General features: G+C 40.8%; 1 protein-coding gene across 4 annotated transcripts in view; it reads left to right on the plus strand.

Annotated features, from left to right (window-relative positions):
- The window catches only part of LOC308119785 (single-stranded DNA-binding protein 3), a 41,218-nt gene that overhangs the window by 3,455 nt on the left and 17,016 nt on the right, over positions 1–20,747 (plus strand). For all 4 annotated transcript variants that reach the window (XM_080479989.1, XM_080479987.1, XM_080479990.1 and 1 more), the window contains exons 2-4: positions 4,998–5,070; positions 5,787–5,848; positions 10,324–10,408. In XM_080479989.1, the coding sequence (XP_080336115.1) occupies positions 4,998–5,070; positions 5,787–5,848; positions 10,324–10,408 (220 nt within the window). The remainder of the gene's footprint in view (positions 1–4,997; positions 5,071–5,786; positions 5,849–10,323; positions 10,409–20,747) is intronic.

Here is a 20,747-nt window from a genome sequence, read left to right on the forward strand (position 1 = left end):
TGAGTGCAGAGGTAAAATTCTCCATGATGTGTGGAAACGTGTGCGTGTGTGTGTGTGTGTGTGTGTGTGTGTGTGTGTGTGTGTGTGTGTGTGTGTGTGTGTGTGTGTGTGTGTGTGTGTGTGTGTGTGTGTGTGGCCACATACGAGACTGACCTGCAAGTGGCAGGGACTTACACTCTACACCAGCGGTCACTGAGAGCTTTGTGACCTACAAATTGCCAGGAGCCTCAGAAAGTGGTCAGATTCCCCTGGCTAAAGTGGTCAAGTGTTAGTGTGTGTGTGTGTGTGTGTGTCTTAGCAGAAGCTCAGTCTTTAGCCTCTTAGGAGCAGCAGTCATTTGTACAACAACCAATCTCTTACTGTGTATGTAATTAATTTAGTGTATGCCGCCAGGATGTACTTCTCTTGTTTGAAGTGTGACTGATAGATGTTATTTACAGCTGAATATTGTTAATCAGTGTTGGAGTCGTCTGCGTAAGTTGAGATGTCACGACCGCATCTGCTCAGTTTGTTTGTTCATCTGTAGGTCTGCTTGTGCATATATGTTTTGTCTCTGTAACTATCAGCTAAAGGGAAACACCCTCAGCTATTTATTACCTTCCCAGCAGGGCAGCCTGTTGTACATATAAAAAGACACATGCCCTGCACATTGAAACTATTATCTTTTTTTTATTCTTTTTTTCTCTACAAGGTATTACTCCTAAAAGAGTGTCCAACTTGTGTTGACCCATTTCCAGTTGAATACTCTCATCACGTGTGAATTTATGGATCTAATTCTCCAGAAAAAAGAAAAAAAAAGTCAAGAATCACCATAGTTCTCGTTTTACGCTGTCATTTTCTGTATGATGAGTCTCACTCTGGCACTCTTTAACTTTTGTTGACAAGTTGAGGAGCTGTTTAATGTTCTTCAAACATAAATCACTGATTGCTGTCTCTTCAAGGAAGCAGCATCCAGCCAATGAGCTGCTCCAGTTCAGGAGGACTGCGTGCGGTGTTGATCCTCTGTTCGTATGACGGTTGTGGTCTCAGGATGCACACTGTACATGAACAGAACAAGCAGGAGGCGGTGATTAGTGGTTAAACACACAGCCTAAGATGTATTCCGTAAATGTTTTGTTTGTTGCGAAACGTACAAGGTTAGTTTGTGGCCACATTCATGTAAACACATGAATCTACATAATATTAGTGTGTGAGGCCCATTCATTAATATGCAGATTGCAAATTTCACCCCATTCAAGCACAACTGATCATGTGTGACTTAGATAAGAACTTAGTTGATCTCTGATTTTGTCCCGTTTCATGTTTAAAGCATGATAATCTCGTGTAATCATAAAAAACAGAATTAAGCATTTGCCCATGAGTCTAGACAATATAATTTTGTCTGTTTAATTTTTCTTTTAAGGACAAGGTGTGCAATCGTGTCGGGACCGTCGGCTCCATACTACGGTTACTGTCTTATTTGCCTATTCAGATCTTTTACAGACTACATTTGCATACTAACAATGCATATTTTCAAGATTTGCATACCATTAGTGGTAAGAACAGGTCAGGCACAGATCATATCTCTATTGTAAAGCACTACAGCAGTTATTATTTATCCCCCCCATAGCAGAAATAGTAACTGAACGTGATCATACTTTAGCCTTGACCTTCCAGAAAATTGCGGCTTGCGTTCCTATCCCCCATGTATCCATTTAAGCACATATATTATCTTAGGGTTATTCTTTACAGACACACAAATTGTAGCATAGACAATTGAGTGCATATATAAATCTCATCATATTAATAACCTTGGATGTGATTGCAAAGGTGTGCTAGCCATGATTTATCAGATCGTTTTCCTTAAAGAGCATAAAGAACATGTGAAACAGAAGTAGGGGTGCTTTTCTAGTTTCAATGGTACAGAATGGATTCATATAGGAACTGCAGCCCTTTGTCGGTTTCTGAATGGAGTTGCAAATACACCAAAAAATAGAAAAACCTAAATGTAGACGAGATGTAAACGTCGGAATTCAAATCCAATGGCGGCACCTGGGTAGTGCGTCGTGCAACACTTGGATGACAATACAGCATTTACACATTTGGGTCATTTTGTAGTTAACCTTCAAAAACATGGGAAGCCTTTTAAGATTGATTTTTAAAAAATCATTGACTTTGCAGTAGAAACAGTTTCAACTGCTTGAGACACACAAACCCCTCAAAATGCAATGTGGGAGTCAGAACTAAATTGTTACACCAATGGAAGAAAATCAGATTGTTAGATTCCTATAGATTCCTATACTGAGCTAGAAGTTCTCAAACAGACTATTGTTTCAATCAGCTGCTTATATTCTGGTTCAGTGCAATGGTCAATACAAAAAACTAAACTGGAGACACGGTGAAGTGAACAATTTAACTACACAAAACCTCTTGAATAGATCCAGCGCATAATCTTTGCTGTATTGTTTGACGTACAGACACAGATAAAGTCGAGAAAACTGGAGCCTTTGAAATTTAGTTGCGTTGTGAAATCTTCCACCGATGGTTGAAATGGTGGTGGATTCACTTTCTGTCACCCGGTGCTTCTCACAGATTCACCTTGTCCCTGACCGTGACCATAGGAATTCTACATTTCTAAACTGAATACTGTTATTAAACTGATCACTAGTTAGGTTTTCCATCACCTTAATGGAGCTTATTGACTTTCTGCCCTTTTAAAGATTGTGGCAGCGATATATACTGTATATATTTATATATACACATATATAGTTTGTGTGGACTAAGTTCTATTCATCACAATATGAAGGAAGACAGCAGTGCAAAGCAAAACAGCTGTCAGTGGTTAAAAAACAAACTGCACAACAACCCGATTATCTCAAAACCATCTTTCATTGATCAGTTCATTGGCTAATGATGGGGACTTTGACACTGAGCTACTGTCCTTCTCATTAGGACCTTATTGGCCTGTCAGAGGACTGTCTGCTCTGAGCACACAGGGCACTGTCATATCCACACTGCCGGTCGATTGATGGTCCATTAACAGCCTATTAAACATGACTAAGTGAAGGAGTTAGGAGTACAATGTTGGGCCAATGGGGGTTTCCCACTCCACAGCATGGTTCTTCTGTCTGTTAATAGACCCTGGTGGATTGCCATTTTCAAGTGTAGCCAGCCCGTTATAATAGCAGTGATTTGAAAAAGTCTGACAAGAGCTTTTCAAATATTGTTGGAACCGATGGAAGGCCTCTTGTATGCAGGTATTTCTGTTAGAGGGTGACACTTTCAGTCAGATGACACATTTTTTATATAGTACAATAGCACGACTTGGAAGGGTGAGAATTTGTAATAATAATGATTTCTGAAATTGACAAACAGTATTTCATCTTCTAACCAGTGTTTATCGCTGACTGGTCTATTGGTAAAGTCTATATTTCTAACCATTTATACCATTCATACATTCGATTAACCCAGCTCACTGTGCAGGTTTCCAGTCCATCATAGGGCTAATGGAGGGAGACACAGAATCACAAACGTCAGAGACACCTTTAGCTGCAAATGCCTGTTTTTTTACGTTTTGAGGAAGCCAAAGAGAAAAGCAGTGCACAGGGAGGACACGGACACACTACAAATCAAGGCTCTGAAGTTCAGCCCGTGGTCAGACTAGTGCTAACCACATCACCGCTGTGTAGCCCAACATTAGTACTAGTCCTCTGCAATTACCAGACTATAAGAAACTCATGATAAATATTGTCTAGCTTCAACTTAATTGACAAAAGTCTCCCAGTTTTTGGAAATCAGAACATTTTAGTTTATTATTTTAGTTTTTTTTGTGAGGTCAGACTGGTAGCTTTTTGAGGTTTCCAAGAAATATTTGATCAAAAATATTTACCAGGCGGTCACAGTTGCATTGTGGATTTGTTTAAGAATCCATTTTTAGAGTCTTAATCGTGTAGTTGGTTTGATGTAGTTGGTGTAGTTTGTTTTCTGTTGAACATTCATTTCGTCTAATTTTCACTGACAATGAAGGGATGCGATGTAAATGCTTACAACTTAAAAATCTACAATATCGCCTTATGCGTTAGAAAGATCGAATTTGGTCAAATTTAGTTTAATTCGTGGTTTTAAATCAAATAAAGTGTTTGTCCTCCACGTTTTGTTAAAAAATGTTTAGCACACAATGTAACAGTAACTGATTATTTCTGCTCATTCATACTGAACCAAACGAAGGTGGTTTGTTTCATCCCGTACTTGATTTTGAATAGTGAGCCATTTTTCCACAACAATGTCTGCGTCTTGACCCACCAAGCTATTGTAGCTCTCTGTTTTACACAGGCATCAATTTGGCCCTCTTTCTACCTCTGCTGCCATCTTAACAACCCCCTCATTAAACCTGGGTGCCTTTTATAAAGGTGCAACATTCCCGCCTTGAACAAGCTGCGTAAAATGAGCTATTGTCCATTCAAACTGAGGATTTCTAAAGCTTCCTGTAGGTTTCAGTCAGGATCTTTAAGTAACTTATGGGTTGTGTGTCATGTTTTATGGCTCAAAATAGCTCTTATACCTGCGGTAGGTTTTGTCCAGTAGTTTGCCGTTTGCCCAAAAAGACTTAATGAACATCAACAGCTACTGCAAACCATTTATACACTTCTCTGATATGTCCTGCAATACAAATACAACCCTGGAAGTATCTGAACCTTTTAGAGAACATGACTCTTGTCTGATGAAGCATATTTTCAATTCATATCGAATGGATTAAACCAACAACAAGCGAGAAAAATAAAGTGTGATATAGACCAATGATCTGTCTTTGGACTATTGTATTCAATTCTACTTGTTTATATCAGGTTAATGTTACTATCTTCTTCCCATTGTCTCAAAAATCAGAGCTCCCAATGGGTTGAGTCTTAGTTGTTGATTATCCCAAAAGTTACCTTTTCATCCAACGCTGGTCCGTTGACACCCGATCCTCCTAGTAGTCGACTGTGTTCGCTGATGTTTTGTCTTTCTTTTCGTTCCAGGTTAGCGTTGTATGTGTACGAGTACCTGCTACATGTGGGAGCACAGAAGTCAGCACAGACCTTCCTGTCTGAGGTAAGAAGGCATCCACGACTCAAAGAAGCTTAGAGCTCGAACTGAAGGCTTCTTTGTTTCTTTCTGCGAAAATCACCTATCTCGTTCAACTTGAAGCAGCTCCTGTTCAAACATGTTATCTGAAACACAGGCCCTGATTATTTATGAATGCTAAACAACTTTGTTCATTACTTACCGTTACATAATATATCTCCGGTATAGTGTGTGTTTATAGCGACTCGTACTCAATCGGACATACGTTGTCAGTGCAAACACGCAAAACATGATTACAGGGTGCAAGGTGTTGCGTAAATATTTCATCAGGGAATCTTATAAAGTTACACCAGATCATTCTCACTGTCCACCGTGGTGAATCTTCGTCAAGTGGTGAAATAAATCCAACCCTTGTCATTGGAGACATTTTGAGCTTTTGTGCAGCCATTGTGCATCCCAGGAGCTCATTTGGAGTACAAGCAAGGTTTCAGTGACTACGTAAATTATAGTGCGTATGAATGAATGGAACTTGCAATGGCTAAAGAGGACCAGTAGAGAGTTTAATAACAGGAAGAGGTTGAGGATGATGGAGATTGTCTGAGACAGAAAGAGGCCTATCCGCACATCTGAGGCCATTGACAGTTCGAAACTGACTGATTATATGTTCTTAACCCCTGGACCTGCAGACATAATCCTCTCTCCAGTGGCCATAAGTGACTTCTCTTCTCCTCTCCTCTCCTCAGATTCGATGGGAGAAGAATATTACATTAGGGGAGCCCCCTGGATTTCTCCATTCATGGTGGTGGTAAGTGTTGCATTCCATTTTTTCAGCATGAGCAGCTACTCTGTCATTTGTGTTCATAAGCACGTCCATTTCATGTACTTGTGTCTTTAAACAGATTTTACAGTACATGTCTCCTCCTTGCCACCTATAGACGCTCAGTCAGTCACTAGGGATAGGGCCCATCCGATCCAGTATCGTTCTAGGTTCCGATACCAACGTAATTCATGGATCGGAAAAATCCGAGCCACGTCTGTGTTTTACTGTCTGCTGAAATGACTCCACAAGGGATTCCCTGCCGCCGCTGTACTCGCTGGCTGCAAAATGTGGAATGGATTTCCTGAACGGAGGCGGGTCTCAATGATACGTGGAGTAATGAGTTAGGAAATCCATTCCACAGTTTGCAGCCAGCGAGCAGTCGAGCATAGCAGCACTGTGGCTATCCAACGTTTCATGACAACGTGTCCGCTGTTTGGACGCATTTTTACGCGCAAAGCCGTTGTACAGCAAGGCGGCTGCTCTGCAGCCAGGACTGACCATTTAAAAACCCCAGCTCGTCGTGGAGAACGGCACTGACGGTGGCATCAAAACAAAGAAAAGCAGCTCCTCCATACTGTCAGCAGGCAATTCACACCTCCGTGAAGCTACGTCTTACTCCACCTAAAACTCTTTGAAAATAGTCCCATTCGTTTGTGTTGTGTTCGTGCTGGAAAGATTGCTGTTTGTGCTGCGTTGCTAAAGAATTTCCCCCGGGATTAAAAAAGTGATTCTGAGGTTTTAATGATATAACAAGTTTATTATGAGATGATGACGTCATGCAGATCCCCACATTGTCCAAATTGAACAAAAATAGTTTGTACTGCTTCCTTTTCTGACCTTATACTCACCTCAAGTTGCCTTTTGGGAGCATACATGCAGACTTTCGTACATTTCATAATTGCCTGTAGAGAGGAGTTTATTACAGCCTCATATAAAATCAACAATAATGATAATAACAATATTAAAGCAAAGAAAAAAAAATAAAAATAACAATATTAAAGCAAACTTTGGTATCAGAATACTATCGGTATCGGCAGATATCCAAATTCAAGTATCGGATCGGATTTCCCCTCTTAAATTGGGCTCTTCTTGTCCATTTTGTGGTTAAACATGACTTCCAGGGGTGGGAGGTCTGGCAGAGTCTCAGCCTTTGGGTTGACCAGACTCACTGAGGGCGTGATCCCTCCCCTCCCCGTCTTCTAGGCTCTCCCCTCCTCCCGCTCTCCAGTCTTAACCCCCGTTTCTGAAACAATAGATCCAGATGGTTAGGGAATGGACCCCCACCCTACACACACACACACATACACACTCCCTTCCCCCTCCTCACCCTCCCGTCGCCCTTTGTGTGCCCCCCACCTCCCACTTTTCCCCTTTTGTTCACATGGGAGAGGGTTTCTTAGCAGATTAACCCGTTGCATTCCAGGTTCCTTTGTGTCACCTCTCCCTCCTCTGTCTTCCTCCCCTCCCCCCCCTCCTGTCATTTCTGCCCCTGGCTATAGTTTGACCTTTAGGGTCAACTTCTTAAGCATTGATCAGCAGTTTCTTATGTTTTTGGATGTTGCTCTCACCTGTGGTGCACGTTAACAGGCCCCACAGTATGTTTCTCACTCCGAAATTACACGCCTGCAGTCACATTCCTGTCCTACTTTCCACACCATATGTTAAGTATAAGATTGGCATATGAGCTTCCTGAGGACCCAGTAGATATATAAACACTAAACTGAAATTCATAGCTCAAATGTAACGACTGGATTTAGTTGTATGACGGATGAAGTCAATAGGTTTCAATCCATGTTTGAATTTTGGTAGGAGCTCAGACTACAGAACTTCAATCAATCTCTTCTAGACTTCCCAAAACAATTCTTGTGAGCGTTGAGAGCTGAGGAAGGAGAGCATGAGTCAGAGTCAGGTCAGAGGATAATCGAAGCAGAGAAAAGGGCTACAGAAATGTTTCACTCAATTAAAACGGCAGCAGTTGGAAAAACATTCTTAACTTGTATGTCAATTTAAAAGTTGCTTGGCTGGCAGTTGTCTTTATTTCTTCCCTAAACTGAAAGGGGATTTGTCTTGGAAGTCAAGGTCCATTACTTACTTCTAAAAGCACAAATGAAGTGAATATCGTTATTCATTTTTAAACAATACTTTGAAGCAACTGATATTGTATCAACCAACAGCCGTAAATGGTATGTTATGTGGATAATCTTTGGCATCAGATTGGCTACATATTAGAGTTTTTACAAAATGAATGATGATGTATAAAACATTTTACATTAATCCTGTGCAGTGAGTGCTTAAAAGTTGCATCATTTTGTATTTTACAGGCTTCAATAACACTTTTCTTGTAGCATCTGTTTTGTTTAAGGTGTTCACATCATTCCAATAAATTTTGATTTTAGGATCACTACTTTAGCTGCAAGAGATATAACATTGTGTATTTTTGTATTGTAAATCTATATAGCGGGTAAAAAGAAAGGGAAATGGAGCACAGCATCTTTCAGCTACAAACTGCCCCAGGATTCAGAATAGATTCACTGTGTTGCTGAAGGACAAACTGCATTGAATTGAGTATTATACAGATTAAAACTGAACATATTTGGCAAAAAAATATGTTAATTCAACACAACTAGTTTAAATATATCCTTAAATGGTCTATAAAAGTACAGTATCCAGTGTAACTTTACCTCGGGGGGTGGCTGTGCTGAGTCAGAAGATTGAACGTCGACACCATCAGCAATCTGAGACCAAGGACATGTTTTAATAAGAAGAAAACGAAGGACCAGTATAATACTTTGAAAACATAAGAGTCCAGGGCAAGGTAAATCTGAAGAATAAATTCCATCTATTGTTTCGGGACTTCTCAAAGCGTTGTGAAAATAGAACGATAGTCAAGAAACGGTTCACACACAAGCAAATGTTCTTCCGATAGTGTAAACGTCAGCTGTTGTCTCTGAGACAAGCAGTTAGTACTTCTGGTCTTTATCCTGTTTGCCTTTTTTTTTTTTTTTTTTTGCATGAATCATGAACAAGCAGTTATTTATCTGTTAAAAGATTCCTTTTTTAAAGTATTTTCTTCGGCAACTCACGCCTGTTATCATGCGCTCCTATGTCGCTTTGTTAGGTTGGCCTAAGTCCACGTTTGAGATGAACTTGATCTTGATCTTGATCTGAAGTATTTTCAAACATTAGGATTGTTTAGGTTTGAACATGCTTTTAAGTAGATTCCTAAAACGAATGTGTAATTACTCCTTTCTGTAGTTTCGGTGTTCGCTCCTCCACTAAATCAATGCCCAAAGAAAGATTCAGCTCAGAGCTTTCAGGCAGTGAGATTACACAGAGAGATGCGTGGGCTTTTCCACATGTAATTCCAATATGCTTGTCTGGAAGCAGTCAATATATGGGAAGAAATCAGAAAGGTGACCACAGCTTTATTGGGCAGCTCAATTTGTAGAGCGGACGTCTCCCAGTCGGCAGGTTGCAGGTTCAATTCCTCGTCTCCACGAGTCCTTCAGCAAGACTCTGAACCCCAAATCGAGCCCAACGGATGGATCGAGCGCCTTGCATGTGTCTTGCTCCAGTGGTGTGTGAATGGGTGAATGTGATTAACAGTGTGAGGCACTTTGGGACTGCTCAAGCAGTTGAAATTTGCTGTATAAGTGAAATCCATTTACCATTGATCATCTGAGCAAAGGTTGGGCAAATTATAAGCTGAAGTAAAGCAGAAGAAATCTCTTATTGTGGTATTAAAATGTGTGTGATAAAAGAAACACATTTTAAACAGATCACACTTGTTAAGTGAAAGAAGCATGTAAATGTGTTAAAGATTTCCAGAATGCATTTAAAGTTCATGGACAAAACTTCTTCAAAACACAAACATCGTGACAACCCAAGTCAGATTTCCTTTTTTTCCTGTGCAGAACAATATGGTGCATTCGATGCTTTAGCTACTTCTTGAACTGTCGAGTCATTGGTCAGGGAGTCACCAATTTTCCCAAGCTTTATTAGATAATTGGTTTTGGCAGGGGTTCAAGTGCAGTGAAAGTAACTGTGACTATATTGAACAGCCGTATCAAAAGATGTGCAAATTTTTGTTCGAATAACACTATTTATCTTTCTTCAACTAGTTGAAAAGAGGATGGTTTATTGACGGAGTGGATGTCAGTCCCTTTAAGAGTGGACAAATGTGATAAGATGCCTCCACTGAAGTCAATGCAAGCATGGTGATACAAGTGTGTATGAGCATGTGTGCATTTTGAGAGAGTGAGAGGTTGATTGAGGGGGCTACACAGGCATTGTGTCCCTCTCACAAAGATGCTCAAGTGTGTAAGAGGTAGTTTAAGAGCGCTCGGGAGATAGCTGGAGTGTGTGAATGGATTATGAATAGCTGTTACACATTTGCTTGTATTGCTCTGTTTTGTAACCTCTGACCTTCTCTCTCTCCTCTCACCCTCTTTCCATTTCAGTGTATTCTGGGATTTGTATTGTGCAGCTCCAGACCGAAGGGAGACATGTGAACACTCCAGTGAGGCTAAAGCCTTCCATGATTATGTAAGTGACGGGCGGGAATCTGCCAACCCTTGTTTGTTTTCCTTCACAAAAAACAATCACTCTTTTACACACTGTTGAATATCAGATTTCTTTAAATCGGCTGTGATTCACGTAAGTCTTCTTCATTTCAATACTGAGGTCAAGGGTGCATGAGAATCTTGAAGCCTGCAAAGAATAATGTCTTGTTCAAGGACATTTGTACAAGTAATATAGAGCTTTAATTTTGTAGTGTGATATATCGATAGTTCCTGGATTTATCCAAAAATGAACAGCTTATCCACAATTTTGTCAACAAGGAGAAGTGATGTAAACAATAAATAACAAATACAAAGTTTCCTTTCATCAAGAATAGTTAGAAGCTAAAAAAAAGACAAGTTGTGATGTCTCCAACTGTCAAACTCACCATGGCGTCAAATAATAATAAGAAAACACAATTCTTAAACAACATGAAGATAATTTAGACATTTACACCTGCTGATATGTTGGAGAAGAAAAGACTATTGAAGTCCTTTAAACTTTATTTGTATAGTGCCAGTCATGGCCCATGGAACTGACCATCGTTTCACCGTTTCCAGGGTACAACCCAGTTCAAAAGGGCTTCACACACACACACACACACACACACACACACACACACACACACACACACACACACACACACACACACACACACACACACACACATGCACACGCACTATGTAACGTTACCATTCACATCATTGGATTGGAGGTGAAAGCTGTGGTACCCACAGGGGCTCAGCAGGTTCCACCTTCCAGCTGCGATCCAACAGTACAAACCACTTCACTCGCGTGCTACTCGACAGTCAACACAGTAAAGTCAAAGGCTTAATCAAATATATGTAAAAAAGAGAAAATCAGCTAACTAGTCTCTCATGTATTTAGTTCTAACTTATTCCTCGTTCCATTCGTCGAACCGATTGACATAAGATGATTTTCACAGGTGCGGATATCTGCACCCTGATGCATTGTATGTGCCCTTTACACCTGTTGGAATGTAAGCTCCTGTGAGGTGAGCCCAAAGGGCCATGGTCCTCAGAGGTGTAAATAACAAAACGATCGATCATTTCTCATCTATTTATATGGCACCGTTCAGACAATAAAACACAACTCAATGGGTCAAATATTTACAAACATCGACACATGGTTAAGTGAGCACATGGATACACACCTTACAAACACACTCTGGGAGGACCAATGCTCCCCTGGAACAATTGAATGAAATAATCCAATAAAAGGTGGTTGAAATAGTCAACACCAAGATGAAAACAATCAAAATGTAATTAATTTAGAAAGGTTGGAACTACAACAGAATTAATAGAATGAGTCAGAAAACAGATTCATCTAAAGACCTTGATGGTGCTAAAAATGGCATCACGTGGCCACATGGAGCTATTCTTGTTAAGACACAGAGCAGCCTCACAGTTAAATGCCAATACCTGAAATGTCAGTAGCAAGTCCGGACTGAAGACGCTGTCAGTGCCGTGCAACTCCAATGCGTCTGTGCAGGCACAGTTCTGCATTCCTATATCATTTATACATTTTAATGATATCTTTAATGTCACTTAACAGGGAATCACAGGAGTCTGCTGGGGAATCTTTTTAAAAAAAAAATCATGATTATTTAGGCGCATGCGGTGCCCCCCAGTTTTAATTATTTCAGTTGTTATCAAAGAGCCAAGCATTTTCTAATACAGTTTCTCATCTGCTGTGCTGATGATTCAGCTGGGAGCGTTTCCATCCAAAAGCTTTGGAAGTGAAATAGTCAAAGAGAAAATGAATGAGGTACTTTTTTTTTTTTTTTTTTTTTTGAACAAGGGACTCCCAAAATTGTTCCTGCCACTTCATAACGCCACAGTTTTACAAGATCTTGAGAGGATAGCAACATCTACACACAAGGCAGATTTTTGGAAAGATCTGATTGAATTAAAAAAATAATGGCTATTAGATTTTATTTTGTTGTGCGGCTCTACATCCAGTCTATTTAATCAGTTTTTATATATGTCCTTCCTTGAGTTATTTTAGAAACATTTTTATGCAGGAGGAAATTTTGCTCTTGTCTTATAGTATATAGAAGCTAAAGACTTTGATCAGCAGCTGCTCCATGGTTCGCAATGTAAGGTTTTTCACCGGTATTTTCACCGACACAATTCAGCGGTGGCTGCTTGTTGTCACAGTTCAAGTTTACACCTCCTTCCACAAGAGGCCTTCAAATAACACGTCATCCACTTTGTGTGCAGCAATAATGCAAAGAAGTGTGTGTTTTTCTTCTCCAGTGTGAGAGGAAACTGTCACTGTATGCTCTCGTGTGTAAATGTTATCTATTTTGATTGACACTGTTTGTCTCTCTTCAGCCTGTCCTCTCTGGCCAAGACAGTGTGGCATTGTGTGTTTACGTGTGTGTGTGTGTGTGTGTGTGTGTGTGTGTGTGTGTGTGTGTGTGTGTGTGTGTGTGTGTGTGTGTGTGTGTGTGTGTGTGTGTGTGTGTGTGTGTGTGTGTGTGTGCGTGTGTGAGTACGCATTCTGTATAGTGTGGGGAGATAATGGAATAGAGTTCTAATCCGGTAATCCCAGCACTGGGCCGAGGCTAAGCCAGGGATTTGTGTGTGTGTGTGTGTGTGTGTGTGTGTGTGTGTGTGTGTGTGTGTGTGTGTGTGTGTGTGTGTGTTTTGACGGACGGGGGGCATCTTTGGCAACCAGCCCGTGGAAGGAGGGTGGAGGGGCTCACACCCTCCTTCCAGTTAACCCTGTGTATAAATGTAGATGGCCGTGCTACATGGTTGCTTTCTGTCTGCTCCTAAAAGTGATAAAGCAAAGGAGACAAGACTGGTTTAATTTTGGCTCCAGCCCCCCGAGGCTAGTCTCTGAGCACAGGTCCTTTCTACTGGTTTCAAAAGAATGAGCCGGTTTGAGGCATTGGAGTAAAAAAAAAAATTTTTTTTAAATTCACCTTACCTCAAAAGAGTTTCTCAGTCTTTTGAGGATTGTTAGATTGCAAGTCAGTATTTAAGAACTATTATCACAGTTCTCCTCACTGGGTGCAGACACAGCAGAGGCTGTCAGTTACTATCAAAGCAACTTCTTCCAAGTGTCCAAACAGTGGTTTAAGAAGCAATGCACGGGTTGTGATAGTATTGGCTGCTTGTTAGGTGATGTAATGTTCATGAAGCTATGCCTCTATCCTGATTGGTGCGATTCATGGTTAATGGAGGGATGGTAGTGATGGGCAACATCCTGGACAGGTCACAGACCAACACAGAGAAACAGATAAACACACATGCATACACTTTTAGACCCTGTTTAAGGGGAGGTTTTCGAGTGAAGACGTAAAAACCTTGTTGCGTTTTGAGCATTTGTTTTCACGACAGCGGTGCTCGGAGCAAGTGAAAACAACTGTTTGGAAAACTGCTCCCAAGGTGAAACGCTTAGAAAACGCTCCGACTCCATCTCCCTGGAAACGGGGTAAAATGCAATTTTTTTGAAATGCTGCGATTGCACATGCGCACCACGGCTGTTGTAAATAGTTCCTCTGCACATGCTCAGTAGACGGACAATAATAACAGTGTTTGCCTCCAGAGTGTCATGACTCCCAGTCCATATTCTCCTGGGACTTCACCCGTAATAACAATCCGACGTCATCGTCTGTCCTTACCAATGCCTGCGTACTTGCCATTGTTAACGTTTATAGCGTATTGTTCTCTGCGCGCGTGTGTCTGTGCTTTCATTACAAAAACAAACAACACTCACTACTAAACGGGACCCTAGACTGCAGAGGAAAGCTGAGTTCCATTAAGTACCCAGTTACTTAAAATATGTGCATGAAAATACATCTGTTCATCCATGTTACATTTCAATTCACATATTCTATCTGGTAACATGAAGTGACAGTAAAATTGGAAAACAAAGCAAAGACATCAGAACATGTCAAAATATAAAGTTGCGTCACTTTATATCGGTTCATGTTCTGTAGAGTCACATAAATGCCTTTTAATTAGTCCAGCTTTAATTACACTGCATGTTGTTGCATTATTCAAACATCCTGAAGGTTTGATTAGAAGTGTGAAAACAAGACAAACAACACAAAAATCTGACATTTGATTGTTGCGAATTTCTCTTGTAATCTAATTGCACTTTGCTTCTTCCTCTTTTGTTGAGTGTCACTCTTGGGAATTCGATGCCTGTGGAAAACGGTTTGGTAAGATTCGAAGCTGCAAGTGGTTGTCGCACCTCGTTAATAATCATTTTGAAGTGAACGGCTTCCACCAGTTGAGGTGGTTCATTTGGGAATAGCGGTTACTTGCTAACATGGGAGCGTCACTCCTGCCCGGAGTGAGTCAGAAAAGTTTTCAGTCTGCCTGTAATTTTATAGCATGAAGGAATACGAAAGGTGATTTTTCTGTTGTAAACATTCAGTGTACACCAGCTGGAGCAGCTGTAATTAAGGCTCCTACTTGTTGACGCTTTCATCAAGCTTTTCCTCTATTTCCTCTGCACTCTTTTATTACACGTTTGTCACTTTCCCTCGCACTTCTTCTACTTTTTGCGCTTTATGCAACTTCAGCCTCCTCACATCATGTTTCCCTGCAGCTTGTGGTTTCTCTGCGACACCCCCACATCTACATCTTGCCTCCCTCCCCTCTCGTTCACTCCGTAGTCATTCTCCCCGCACCTCTTTTTCCTCCCATCCTTCTTCGCCGTATCTCTTACTCTCTCCTTCACCCGACACACCAGTCCGCCCCCTCTCTTCTCACTCGGCTTATCGCTCACTCCCTCTCCCAACTCCTTCCTCTCTTATTCTCATTCTCGCTCTCTCTCTCTCTCTCTCTCTCTCTCTCTCTCTCTCTCTCTCTCTCTCTCTCTCTCTCTCTCTCTCTCCCTATCTCTTCTCTGACCCACTCCTCCCTTTCTTTCTGCCTCACCTCCGCTACCCCTGTTCCCGAGAGAAGATTGATTGGCTAATCTAGCTGTTTACCCACAATGCCTAGTAGCGCCGAGGAGGAGAGGGCAGTGTAGTCAACATAAAGACACAACCGAGAGACAGTTGAGGTATTTGAAAATGGAGCTCGTGAGCAAATGTCAAAACAGACTCGGACTGAGTGAAATGGAAGATAAGCCCAGTTTTCTTTACGTTTGATCACTCAACTCAAGAACCTCGTTCTTGCGTGAATCCGAATCTCTGTAACCATAATTAAGACAGCTGGCTATTTTAAGCAAATGAATAAAATATAATATTTGCAAGCATATTTCATCATCAATACACATTTTGTGAAAATGTTGACACATTTAGCAGTTTCGTTTAATTGAAAGTTTTCATGCATTAAAGCAGTGAACAGTGCAGAAGTCAAAACTTTTGGTACGTTATTGAACTCGTGGAGTTGTCTGTTATGATGTAGCCTCCGACCATCTTTATTTCTGTGGTTTAATATCTGATAAGCTCATGAAGGTGATTCTCATGCCTCAAGAAGTGGTATCGGTGACGTTCCTTTTTCAGAATGACGAGTGCGTTTAAACATCGGTACCCTCACAGCAAACACACAAGCATTGGATAATAACCTGCACAGAACTGTGGCTGCCACGGGCGATGCCAACCTCTCAGGCCATTTTGATATCGTTTACCCAGAGACACTGTGTTCCCGTCCATTCTGAGAAGATAAGTCTTGTTTTCATAACCAGGACATCTCAAGATAAGTTTCCACTTAACTTTCTTCGAGGTTAAATACTCAGGAAGTTAAAAAAGAACTCTTGAGTATGAATAACCCAGGCCAAAAATGTTGACTGTTTTTACAGTATCTTCTTTATTTAGACTAGCCGCCTTTTCGAAATTTAAATTATTGCTTTGTCAGCAGAGAAATTAAGTCACCAGGAACATTCCTGCACAAGCAAAACCCTGAATGATTTCAGAATGTTTATTTAAAGAAACATAAATTGCAATGCATATTATGCACTTTATTTTAGGTTCAAACCTGATAAAACATACATGAGCTTATTCTATCTATTAGATATTACGTTGGTAAACAGAAATGTCAAAAATGTTCCTACTCCGTCTCCATGTAAATGGCATTTGCGCCATAGTAAATAGTTCTTGTGCACGTGTGAGCAGATCAATATCAACAATGGTGGCCTCTAAAGTGGCATGATTCCTCGTCCATGTTCTCACGGGACTTGGGAGTTTTAGAATTGACAATAGCAATCTCACTTTATTGTCTGTCCATAGAAATGTCTGTGTACTTACCATTGCATGTGTGTCTGGTTTCTTTACAAAAAAGAAAACCCCAACAGCATCAACTTGTGAATTGGCACGCTAACCACATTGTTTTCCGTGTTTGTGTCGTTTCCATGTAAACGAACAGTGTTTTCCAAACGTTTCCATGTAAACGCAAAACTTTTCTCAAACAAAAATGCAAAAAAACCGATTCATTTTCACTTGAAATGTCGTCATGGAAACGGACCCCGATTTGCCTCAAATGCATGTTTTCGGTGTGGAGTACCCGCTCAAAGAAACCACACACACACACACAGCGAAAACACAGAAAGGCGCAGCCGAGGCTTGATCCTGGGACCTTTGAACCAAGACTGCTCCCCACTACACCAGCTTATCAGCTCAGCCATCAATGAAAAGAGCTTCTATTCAGCTGCTGCTTTTTACATGTCAACTTTCACTGTAGGCTTGGTTAGTTGTGATTCCCTTCCTTCTGCGGCAGGGATTTGAACCTGGGTTAAAATTGGTCAAGGTCAGGAGTTAACTCAACACAACACAAGTCATCAGTGTCAATGTCTCCTATTTTCAGACCCATTTTCCATATTACCTTTGTTGCTTTTCTTAATAAGCAATTGGACTTTCATAAGGGTTTGAAGACATTTCACCTCTCATCACCTCTCATCATCAGCATTGAACGTCTTTGTAGACATTTTTAATATTGTAAATTATAAAAGAGAACCTGTTCCATGACATAGATGACTTTATTGAATTTAGATTACCACATTATTCGTGATTTCATTAAAAAATCAAAAGTTTGCTTGACATGAGTTACAAAGGGAAATGTTTGGCTTGTGACGCAGTAAAACCATAGATGTGCATAAGCACTCCTCAGTAGAAGGCAAACAGTCTAAAGAAGTCCCTTGTTTACCTTTTTCCGTCACTGACAGCTGTAAGTAAATAAGAAACTGACTTCAAATCAGCTGAAGGGACTCTGTCTTGCAGCTGTACCTGACTGAAAACTCATGAAGCACATTTCCTATGTTTAAACAAGTGATTATCAGGTTGCTCTTTGTTTTAACTTGATGAACCGAGGCATAAACATCCATAATCATTAAATCCCTCCTACATCTTGATTTAAAGCTTCATTCTGGTTTACAGTTGTTCTACTCGTGTTCTTTTGGCCCCCTCTGCCTTCTCTCTGCGGAGCGCTGGCTTAGTGGATGTTGTGTCTGCGGCATGTATTAGTGCTGTCATCCGGTGTGTGTGCATGCGTGTGCACAAGCGCGTCCGTCTGGTTGAGCACTGCCACCTTGGCAGCAGCCTTTGGGGGTAGGAGTGCATGTTGACTGTGCATGTTGTGCCAGGTTTGAGAACCAGCTGGGTTTCCAGGGACTGTACGTGTGTGTCCGCGTGCATTTGTTTGCCCGACGTGACGGTGAAAGTAGCAGCCGTATCCTGTTGCTCTGGAGCAAAACACTCTGTTTTGACTGGACTGATAAATTAGCTAGATCGCCACAGTCAGCTATTTTTCCTCCCGTCTCCACACTCTCAGCGTCTCCCATCCTCACTCCTTCACCCCCCCCCCCCCCCCCCCGCCCCCCTCATTCCACTCCCTGCACTAAGGACAGTGGGTCAAGGAGACAGTGATGAGGTACATATCAGTGTGAACCAGAATGTAGATTAGTACCTCTCTAGTCAGGGACACACATAAATACAGACACACACACATCCACATATAGATACATTTGCTGTCTCTTCCTACCTCTTCCCTCACTCCATCCAGTGTTTATGTCTCTGTCTTTATCCCTGTGAAAGGTATCAGGCGGAGGTCAATAATGTGTTGAGCACTATTGATCTGTCCGGTAGGTCCGATGGGTGAGGGAGAAATGGAGAGGGAGTGATCAATGTTATTCTGTATAGCCTATCTACATACGGTACCGTAGCAGCCAATCAGATCATTAGTCTTTTGTTCCCTGATAGATTATTCATCAGCGTTGTGGGTTTGTACTGAGGAGCAAAGGCAAGCACAACATGGTGTCCTCACCTGGGACCAAACTCTGTATTGAAATGTCAGATTTGTCTGATATTCTTCCACATGTTTGTTGGTAGTACAAAGAGGTTTTGTTTCCTTTGCAGTATGTGCAATACTTCTCAATTACAGCTGAGTGTTAAACCAGTGGGAAAAAGTAGTTCTATTTAAGAATGGTTGGAGCAGCCAGTTGATGCCTTCCCCGGTGCAGCGTAATTTCCATTAGTTAAATGTTTGTTGTTTTTAATAAAACAATTGTTTTGTCCACAAAAATTATCGACAACATGCACATTAGGGCTCTGCATTATATTGCAGATTTATCGTTAATAAATATGAAATAAAGGTCAGATGCACATAATGGAAAAAATAAAGCAAACTAGTAACAAAGCATGGTCCGGCTGATTTAAATTAAATCCAGAAGAGCTAGCACGATTATGTGGAAGAACGAAAGTGAAAGTGCAAAAACATTAATATCATCTACTTAGGTGCTTGTATTCTTCTGTCATATCCTTATCACTATAATAAATAACATCATCACATATCGCATGTTCAGCGAATTTCCTGCAGCCGTAACGCACGTGCTGACTTTCAAATGTTAAAACAATAATCCAACCTTTTTGCTAAAAGATTCCCCAAAAAGACATTGTTGCACTTTGGGGTGTTTCTGTTTCCGGATATTGTAAATGATTGTTAATATTGAATCTCTTTGCATGTATGAAAATAAACAATACAACATTGCACTAATTCTATAGAAATATTGCAATGTATTAAACTAAACAGAACTTCATCCACAAGCATATATGGACTATTTCTACATTCCCCAAAACACAATTCCCAAATGTAATCAAATTAATTGCCAATCCCAAATGTAAGTAGTTTCAATTCAGCAACGCACCAGCCATATTAAAGATGGTGTGCCACTTGAAATGAAAGTCCTCTGTCCAGTTTCAAAATGTTTGATGACCCTTGATCAATGTCAAGTTACAGCATGCACAAAAATCCTTAACTACACATTAGAGAAACAGGGATTATAATATAGAGCCGCATTGTGGTTAAAATCCCGCCCGGGGGTCTTTCTGTGTGCAGTTTGCATGATCTTCCTGTGTATGTATGGGTTTCCTCCGGGTACTCCGGTTTTCTCCCTCTTCTATCCATGTGAGGTTAATTGTTGACCCTAAATTGCCCCGAGGTGTGAATGTGAGTGTGTGTGATTGTCTGTGTGTGTTTGCCCTGTGATAAATTGATGACATGTCCAGGGTGTATCCTGCCCTCGCCCATATTAGGCTGGGATGGGCTCCAGCTCCTCGCCACCCTGCACAGGACTAAGCAGTATAGATGATGGATAGATAGATAGATGGGATTACAATACAAATCTACCAGTCACATAACTTTGTTTTTTAAGTCTATAGTAGCAGAGACATGTGAAGCACAAGAGAATAGAGTGGTCTAACAAAAGTCCATTCATGTTCTATACCCACTTTACCCAAGGTAGAGTCATTGGGATGGTATTGATCCCTGCAAATACAGAGTTTATAAATGTGTAGTTACTGGACAAGCCACAAGCACACATCACATATTTCAATGGGCCATTTCAAGTTACCTATCAATCTGAAACGTATTTCTTTGAGAAAGTCGTTACAGGCACAGGGAGAACATGCAAACTCTACACAGGTTTAAACCATGGTGAAGCTTATACCAAGATCCAACCATGGTACCTTAATGGCTTTCATGTAGCCCAAATGGTGATATGTTAAAATACAGATCATGATAAAGTTGACCAACAAACTTAATTGAAGTCCATCATAGCTTTCTGTGATATGACTGTTTATTGTTGTTGCTTTAGATTTTAATTTGAAACTTTCTCCCTGCTTGTACCACTATCTCATCCTACCCAGTTCAAGACACAGATTTTCTGAATAATGACACTTTAATGTTTTGGCTTTTTTAAGTTTTAATTCAGATAATCATTATTTGTTTACTACCTGGCAAATAAAATAAAACACTCTGGCTGTACAGACAGTCATACTGGAGAATAGAAAAGGTTTATTCACTGGTAGTTGTTGTACAGTACGCCAAGCCTATAGATCCTTTGA

This window comes from Lipophrys pholis (assembly GCF_963383615.2).
Source record: "Lipophrys pholis genome assembly, chromosome: 14".
In the NCBI taxonomy this organism is placed as follows: Eukaryota; Metazoa; Chordata; class Actinopteri; order Blenniiformes; family Blenniidae; genus Lipophrys; species Lipophrys pholis.